The sequence below is a fragment of the Hordeum vulgare genome, chromosome 3H (assembly GCF_904849725.1).
Source record: "Hordeum vulgare subsp. vulgare chromosome 3H, MorexV3_pseudomolecules_assembly, whole genome shotgun sequence".
In the NCBI taxonomy this organism is placed as follows: domain Eukaryota; kingdom Viridiplantae; phylum Streptophyta; class Magnoliopsida; order Poales; family Poaceae; genus Hordeum; species Hordeum vulgare.
Genome location: NC_058520.1, coordinates 466,857,273 through 466,866,231, shown reverse-complemented (window position 1 = coordinate 466,866,231; position 8,959 = coordinate 466,857,273). Strand labels below are relative to the sequence as shown.

The 8,959-nt window shown below is 45.2% G+C and overlaps 1 protein-coding gene across 1 annotated transcript; it reads left to right on the top strand.

The window, feature by feature from the left end:
* Positions 1-3,147: 3,147 nt before the first annotated feature.
* On the top strand, positions 3,148-6,529 carry LOC123444307 (RGG repeats nuclear RNA binding protein A-like). Its single transcript, XM_045120990.1, has 6 exons — positions 3,148-3,563; positions 3,914-4,289; positions 4,379-4,526; positions 5,243-5,401; positions 5,487-5,543; positions 6,109-6,529. Exons 1-6 carry the CDS (start codon positions 3,368-3,370, stop codon positions 6,295-6,297), a joined length of 1,125 nt encoding a protein of 374 aa, XP_044976925.1. The 5' UTR covers positions 3,148-3,367; the 3' UTR covers positions 6,298-6,529.
* Positions 6,530-8,959: the final 2,430 nt, after the last annotated feature.

The following is an 8,959-nucleotide window of genomic DNA, read 5'->3' as shown; positions in this document are numbered from 1 at the left end:
TGATCAGCGAGCCATAGAAAATAAATGGATCTTTAAGAGGAAGATTGACGCAGATGGTAATGTGACCATCTATAAGGCTCGACTTGTCGCTAAGGGTCTTCGACAAGTTCAAGGGATTGACTACAATGAGACTATCATCATATTGAGCTCAGTGTGACTACAAATTTAGCCACGTGATGTTGTGTTACTGAACGAATAAAGAGACTTGCCGGCAACGAGATTGAACAAGGTGTAGGGATACCTACGATCGAATCTTGGGTAAGTATCATACCGGTAGACAACGGGAATTGCATACGGGATTGATCGAATCCCTGACATCATGGTTCATCCGATGAGATCATCGTGGAACATGCGGGAACCAACATGGATATCCAGATCTCGTTGTTGGTTATTGACCGGAGAGGTGCCTCGGTCATGTCTGCATGTTTCCCGAACCCGTAGGGTCTACACACTTAAGGTTCGATGACGCTAGGGTTATAGGAGAATAGTGTACGTGGTTACCGAAGATTGTTCGGAGTCCCAGATGAGATACCGGACGTCACGAGGAGTTCTAGAATGGTCCGGATGTAAAGATTTATATATAGGAAGTGAGGAATTGGTCACCATAAGTGTTTCGCGCGACATCGGTAATGTATCGGGACCACCGGAAGGGTTCCGGGGGTCCACCGGCAAGGGCCACCAGCCCCAAGCTGCTACATGGGGTCAAAAGTGGGTGGGAACCAGCCCCTAAGTGGGCTGGTGCGCCTCCACAATCAGCCGAAGGCGCAACAAGGGGTGGAGGAGGCAAAACCCTAGGCGTGGGGAGGCCACCTTGGGCCTCAAGGCCCACCCTAGGGCGCCTCCACCTTGGCCGCCGCCCCAAGGGCCATCTAGGGCTGCCGCACCCTTAGGGGTGGGAAACCCTAAGGGTGGTCACCCTCCTCGCTCTCCTCTTATATATAGTGAGGGTTTTGGGGCTGATTTGAGACAACTTTTCTCTATCTCTCGGCGCAACCCTACTCCTCGTTCTCCTCGTTCTCCGTAGTGCTTGGCAAAGCCGTGACGGAGTGCCACGTAGCTCCACCGTCACCATGCCGTCGTGCTGCCGAAGCTCTCCCTCAACCTCTCCTCCCTCCTTGTTGGATCAAGGCGTTGGAGACGTCACCGCGCTGCACGTGTGTTGAACGCGAAGGCACCGTCGTTCGGTGCATAGATCGGAATCCACCGCGAGTACGACTCCATCAACCGTGTTCTAGCAACGCTTCCACTTAGCAATCTTCAAAGGTATGAAGATGCTCTACCCCTTTGCTCGTTGTTGGTTTCTTCATAGATAGATCCTTGCATGACGTAGGAACTTTTTTGAAATTACTACGTTACCCAACAAGCTCCATCTACTACCTCCTCCCATGGAGATGCCTTCGTGTGAGAAGACCACGTAGTGGATGTCAAGGACCCTTACGAGGGAAGATCCCCTACTGGATTCAAGGCCCCAGCTCCCCATGGGATTTGGGATGAACTCTACCATGTATCTTACTTCCCCTTTGTTGTTCATGTACCCTTGTGGATCTTGTGTGTGGTGAGTCTAGTGGATGTGTGATTGGACTTGTTCTTGAGTGTTTTCTCTTGTGATTTCTCCTTGTTCATCCCCGTGTTCATCGTGTTCTTGAGGAATCCCCATCCAATTCGTGAAAGATCGTACACCCACGGTTTGCCCCTTATCACCTAGCGAGAGGAAACTTGAGCTTCCGTTGACCAAGTTTCATGGAGACTTAAGTGAGATATTTGTTGTCGTGGGAGCATTCGTTCTCCCTAGCCCTCTAACAAAGATTAACACACCTCCAAGAGACACTTTAGGTCATCTTTAACCAACCTTTATTTGTCGTTATTACTTGCTTTCTTTGTTGCCTCTAACCTAGTTTTACTTATTACTATTGCTTGCCTTCTTAGTTTCCTTGCGTAGTTTATTAGCTTGTTGTAACCCAACATATAAGGGTATCACCTCATTGCATATCTAGAAAATTTACACCTCCACAACTAGCCTATAAAAGCAACTATGAAAATGTTAATTTCGATAGTCGCTTATTTACCCCCGCCGACTAACATTTAACACATCTTTGGTCCTTCATATATATCACTGCGTTGTTAATAGGAGTGCAATTTGCTTAGTTAGTTGCGTATTGGTGTGGTCAAGCCACCGATTGGTTGTATTGGTGTGGTGAGAGGGATGGAACAGATATACCGAGGAATTGATCTAGTCGGAGGGGTGGTGGGGTGATCTTGGTCACATGTCGCTGGATTGGAGGAGCAAACTACAATGCATTGTGGAGTAGGAACACGACGAATATGAGGGGATAGGCATTGGGAGGAGGGAGCGTGCTACAATATGACAGTGGCGAGTGGGTGTAGCTTACCGTCCGCATACTAAATGATTCGGGTTTGATTTGTCAAACATGTGACCCCACGTGCACTAAATGTTTCGGGTAAATACAAACCAAATATCACGAGCTCGGGCTACGAGATATGATATGCTTTGTTTGTTGTATATAAATACATCAGTGATCTCGGAGGCATGAATGGTCTGGATTTCGACCTTGCTTGTCACCCTGATCCAAAGTGTAAATTTCCTATCCTGCTTATAAATATCCGAGCTGGTGATCTACCGTTTCATCCTTGTTTAAATTTTGAATCCGACAACCTTTTTGTGCAAAAGCTCATTGAATCTCGAGAGGGAATGTTACCAAGATTCTCATCTCATCTATAGACCTTATTCCAATTCGTCCAATGTAATACTGTATTAGTCACATCCGAGTTGAAATAAGTTGAGTAAACTATGTTCTATATTGGTTTTTGTCATGTAGCACACCCATCTTACTACTTTTCACAATTTCCTAGCCCCCCTAGTTTTACATAGAAGAGCAAATCCCAACCGTCCGATGACGGCCCACAGCTTCAGATGCCCAGATTCCCAACAAGGCAGTGCCTCAGCTTCCCGGGGACTTACTGTGCCGGAGAATCCCCAAACTACCCACCCCGCTTTGCCACCCTCGGCGCGGCATAGTAGCACTGAAACAGCGCCGTAAATATTCTCCAGCCGGAGGCTACAAACGTAATTTCGTGACCCTGAGCAGAAATGGTAAAAAAAAAAGCCCGACACAAAGGATATGAGCTCGTGCAGGAGTGCGGCTAGGGTTTCTCCTCACTCTCCCCTCTCCCCTCTCCCCCAACCCCTCGCCGCCGCCGCATCCAAAACCCCTCCCCCCACCCCTCATCCACCTCGTCTTCTAATGGCATCGCGGCCCATCAGGCGAAGCTGCTAGCTCGTGTCTCCCGTCTGCTTCCCGAACAGCTTGTTGATCCACCGCAGCCCCCCATCCTCGCCGCCGCCGCCATGTCGTCCCTCAACCAGTTCGATCTCCTTGGAGCCGACGACAACGACGATCCCTCGCAGCTGCTTGCTGCGGCGCAGGCCGCGGCGGCAAAGAAGGCCCTGGCGAACAAGCCGGAGGCTGCGCCTGCTGGGAAGGCGGCCCAGACCGGGGCGGCAGCCAAGTTGCCGACCAAACCCGCTCCCCCGGGACAGGCTGGTGAGTTGTAGCGCCAAGAGCGCCAGATCTGGATTTGGAGCAATTCGGCATTCTCCAGCATCTGATGTGGTTCGGTTGATTCAAAATTTATTTTTTTGCGATTAGTTTGGGCATGTTTACTGATAAGCATTTCATTTTGACGTGGTATGGATTGTTTTGATGTGGTTCGGTTGGTCTACCACGTCGGTTGTAAATCTGATGTCATTTGTTGTGGAGGCGTGGGCTGTTCATCGCTTGAAATTAGAACATATGCCTTACTTCTAATACGCCGCTTGAACTTTTGATTATATCCCAGCTCCATTTTCTCAAACATGAAGTTTATTGAAGCCTCTAATTTGACTTTCTTCCAGCGAGGGATGCGAGGAACGGAGGCCCACCATCACGTGGAGGATTTGGCCGTGGTGAACCTGGCCGCGGCAGAGGAGGCGGCCGGTACGGCCAGAACCGTGACTATGGCAGCGAGAATACGAATGGCTACCAGGGAGGTTATGGTGGGGATGGCGCTGTAACTGGAGGCGGGGACGGGGAGAGAGGCCCTCGACCCCCATACCGTGGAGGCGGAGGTAGACGTGGTGGTTACCGCAACAGTGAGTTTGGTGACGACTCTGAGAGACCGCCTCGGAGAAACTATGAGCGCCACAGTGGGACTGGTCGTGGCCAGGGGATGAAACGTGATGGTGCAGGCCGTGGGAACTGGGGATCTTCCACTGATGAAGGTCTTGCACAGTAAGGACACTTCCATCAATTGCTGCTTTTCGCTACTATCTGAATCGATGAAGGGAGTTATAAGAGATGAATCTGTTTTGTGTAACCAGGGAAACTGATGAAGCTCTCAAAATTGAGGATAATGCTCCCAGCGCTGAGAAGCAGGGTGAGCAGGATGATGCTCCTCCAACTACAGAGGAGAACAAAGGCCAGAAGGATGGTGCTGCAAAGGAGGAGGAAGAGAATGAAGAGGATAAGGTAAAGGCTACACCCAAATGCAATTTATGTGCGGGGATTACACTTTTTGTGTAGGTTTGCTGAAGTCAAATGTTTTGTAGTAGCTGGTGGTTTACTAGTAGGCAGGGCTTGATCTGGCCCTTTATTTGTCCATTATTGTCTTGTTATCTGTTGGCATTGATCCTGTTGGGATGATGTACTTCCTTCACCCTTGGTGCAATGAAGGGTCTAGCCAGAAAAGGATTTTCATAATTCGCAGTTAAGACAATAGGATTTTGGATTTCTCTCAAATATGTATTGCACTCTTTTTTGGTTCATATGTTTCTAGCGGATTTTAATTCTTGCACTAGGAACACTGTTTTTAGTGCATTTCGCAGGAAAATAATCATTCGTTATATTTTCCTGCTCCTAACATGCCTTGAGTATTTTCTTACTTCATTTGCCTGCTTTGTTTGCACAAAAGCACCGACTTGCTATTTGTGTGCAAGAGATGTGTGGATCATTTCAATCAAATCATAGTAGATGAACCTGCTCATTTACTATTGCACTGTTATCTAATTCCATGGACCGAGCTTCTCATGCTGCTGGAGATGTCAGTGCACACCCCCTGCCCAGGAGCTAGTCCTATTTGGCTCAAATTTGGTTGCCTATTTCTTTATGTTATGGCATTTGGTTCCTTGATGCATGTCTGCTGCCATCACTCAAATTTTGGGTGTACTAATATTTCAATTGTACAGGAGATGACTCTAGAGGAGTACGAGAAAATAAGGGAGGAACAGCGGAAAGCACTACTAGCATTGAAGACTGAAGAAAGAAAGGTTGAAGTTGACAAGGACCTGCAGTCTCTGCAGCCACTGTCTACCAAGAAAGCCAATGATGAGATTTTCATTAAATTGGTATGTTTAGCAGTATATGGTATTTTAATTCTTAAATTCTTTGGTAATTTTTGAATATATGTATGAGTTTGCCGTGTCTCCTTAGGGTTCTGACAAGGAGAAGAAGAAGGAAAGTACCGAGCGCGATGAACGTGCCAAGAAGGTAATACTTATTTGTGTTCTTATGGTTTACTCCCTCCGTTCACTATTATAAGATGTTCTAACTTTTGTCTAAATCGGATGTATTTTAGTGTGTTCTCTTATTTCAGTCCGGTTGTAATCCATATCGAAATATCCAGAACATTTTATAATAGTGAATGGTGGGAGTAGCATTTTATAATCCTGAGTGCAATTAGTTCTCACATTTGGCAGTCGTAGTAAAGTTGTATTTGATTAGTTGTTCAGCTTTTTTTGTCTTCTATAGTCCCAGTTTGGTACAGCATGATTTTGGAAGTTCCATTGAATTTACAGTTTTGTTATTGTGTCAATTAGCCAGTTATGTAGCAAATTAGGTGAATTTGGATCAATCTTCTTCGGTTGGAATCTGGAATTCTGAATCAACCGTGCAATTGCTAGTTTGTTTGGGGTAAAAGCAAGGGGCAACCTTAGGTTAAACAGCTAACATATTGTGTAACAAGTCCATTGTGGTTGTGGTGGTTATGTTGTGTTACCGTTATTGCTTTTAAAAAGAAATTTCTAGGTGCTAATGTTGCAAATCTTTTCTCCAGTCTCTTAGCATCAACGAGTTCCTCAAGCCTGCCGAGGGAGAGCGGTACTACGGCGGCCGTGGGCGTGGGAGGGGCCGCGGCGAGGGCCGTGGAGTCAGGGGCGGGTTTGGAGGAGGATACCAGCGCGGACAGGCGGCTGCGCCATCTATCGAAGATCAGTCACAGTTCCCCACTCTAGGGGGGAAGTGAAGGTTGTGTGCTGTGCTGTCCTGAACGCCATCCTCGTTGTCTTGACTTGCCTTTAAATTTTGCCCGACGTTGGATTATTGTGTCACGGTTAATCGGAACAAATAATGTGTTTTTCTTTTCTTTCAGTGTGTCGTTACTCGATTTTGTATACCGGAGTTGATCGTCGGGATTAGCCTCTAGCTAGTTTTGTAGGCTAGCTTTTCGCGTTTGGTTAAAGGTCCTATTATGCCTCCTTGGTTGTTTCTTCTAGCTTTTCTTTACATATTTGAAATGATGTCCTACACAAAGCAATGACCCGTCTTCACCATGTCCATGCCTGTCCATGTCTGGGGTAGTATTGGTGCACACGGAGAAAAGGAGCTTGGAAGAGCTGAATCTGGACAGGGAAGCGAACTGTCAGGGCTCATCTGGCCTTCGTACATACCTTGCCTCTTGGTTTGGAGCTGCTGGAGCATCGCTTGGTTGGTGATGTGCCGCCCCTCGGCCTCCTCAATGGTTACCAACAAGATAACTCACATACCCTATATACTTGTAGGATGTTGAGTGATCTTTTTACGGTACAAATTTATGGGATCAATTTTTTTTCTTCTGATTTTGGGGTTTTTGAATCAAGTGATTTAATCCCCTTGTTTGGTGGATTACATGATGCTTATATATCTTCTGGAAAGACACAATGATCCATAGGAGGAGTCGATTTCAGGGAGATGCGTCGGTTGCAGACGGACATAGACGTTCGTGCGGGTGCAACCGCATGTCCGTTGGGGAAGGAGAGATTTTCCTTAATTACAATTGGTAATTTAATCTTAACACTTTCCCTAATCTACGCTTAACAATGTAGACTCATCTCACTATTGTTGGGTCTCCTTTAAAATGTTCTTCCCGAGAACTTGATAATCTTAATTACAATTGGTAATTTAATCTTAACACTTTCCCTAATCTACGCTTAACAATGTAGACTCATCTCACTATTGTTGGGTCTCCTTTAAAATGTTCTTCCTGAGAACTTGATGATAATTTGAAACATAAACTCACAAAGAGATAGCATAATGAGATAGTCATTAAACAAGGATATTTCATAAAGAGACACCCGCTAATGCGTGCAAGTCCCTAAATCGTTACATACTGATTCCATGAACATATTTCTAGAATGTTGAATTTGGTAGAGACTCATTAAATAAATCAGCAAGGTTGTCGTATGGTTTGACTTGCAGGATGCTTATTTTCCTGCTTTTTTCTGAAGATTATGGGGGAAAACCACTTAGGAGAAATATGCTTAGTGATATTATTCTTGATGTATGGTGTTTGCATTTGTGGAACACATACCGTATTATCCTTATAGATAATGGTGGGTGATCCTATCGAACCAATTCCACATGACTTGTATATGGTTTATCATTGTGCGAAGCCATACACATTCACGTGATGCTTCAAATAATGAAATTATTTCAGAACGATTTGTAGATGTTGTCACCATAGTCTGTTTTGAAGACTTAAATGATATAGCAGTACCACCATGTAGGAACACAAAGCCGGTTTGTGGTCCAGCATTATGGAGATGAGACAAATAACCGGCATGTGCATATTCAATCATATGACAATCCAAATTTGTCTCGAACTCGAAAAATAGGCCAAGATCCTTTATGCCTTGGAGATATCAAAATATATTCTTCACTCCACACCAATGACGTTTGGTAGGAGCTGCGTTGTGTCTAGCAAGTAGATTCACTGCAAATGCAATATCAAGTCTTATGCAATTTGCAAGATACATAAGCGCTCCAACGGTATTGGGGTATGGAACTTCAGGTCCCAACACCTGTTCTGCATCATCCCTTGGCCTGAACGGATCTTTCTCTAGATATAGAGATCGAACCACCATAGGAGTTTTAGATGGATACGATTTGTCCATATTAAATTTCTTTAATATTTTCTGGATATAGGTAGCTTGGTGTACCGTGATTCCCGAGGGAAGGTGCTCAAGTTGGATACCTAAGCAAAATTTGGTTTTACCCAAATCCTCCATCTCAAATTCGACCTTTAGGTGATTGCGTGCTTCATCAATGTCTCGTGTGTTGCCAATGATGCTGAGATCATCAACATACACAGAAATGATGCAAAATCCTGTAGAGGACTTCTTGATGAAGACACATGGGCAATCATCACTATTGGAGTAACCATTCTAAAGAAGGAACTCACTGAGTCAGTTGTACCACATCCGTCCCGACTGCCTTAAGCCATATAATGACTTATCCAACTTTACACAATACATTTTGCGATTTGCACTTCTATTCAAGATAGAGATTCCGTAACGAACCTTCATATATATGTCTGAATCTAGTGACCCGTAAAGATATGCGGTCACGACGTCCATCATCTGCATGGATAGACAATTTTGCACTGTCAAAGATATAAGATATCAGAAAGTGGTTCTACTCATTACTGGAGAGTATGTTCAATTGAAATCAATGCTGAGTTTTCTGCGTGAAATCTTGTGCTACAAGCCTTGCTTTATATCGCACCACATCATTGTTCTCATTCTGTTTCCGGACAAACCCATTTGAGTCCCATAGGGAAAACATTGGGAGGTGTAGGTATTGCTTCAGTGAATACCTTTCTTTTGTTAAGCGAGGCAATTTCTGCTTGGATCGCATCCTTCCATTTAGGC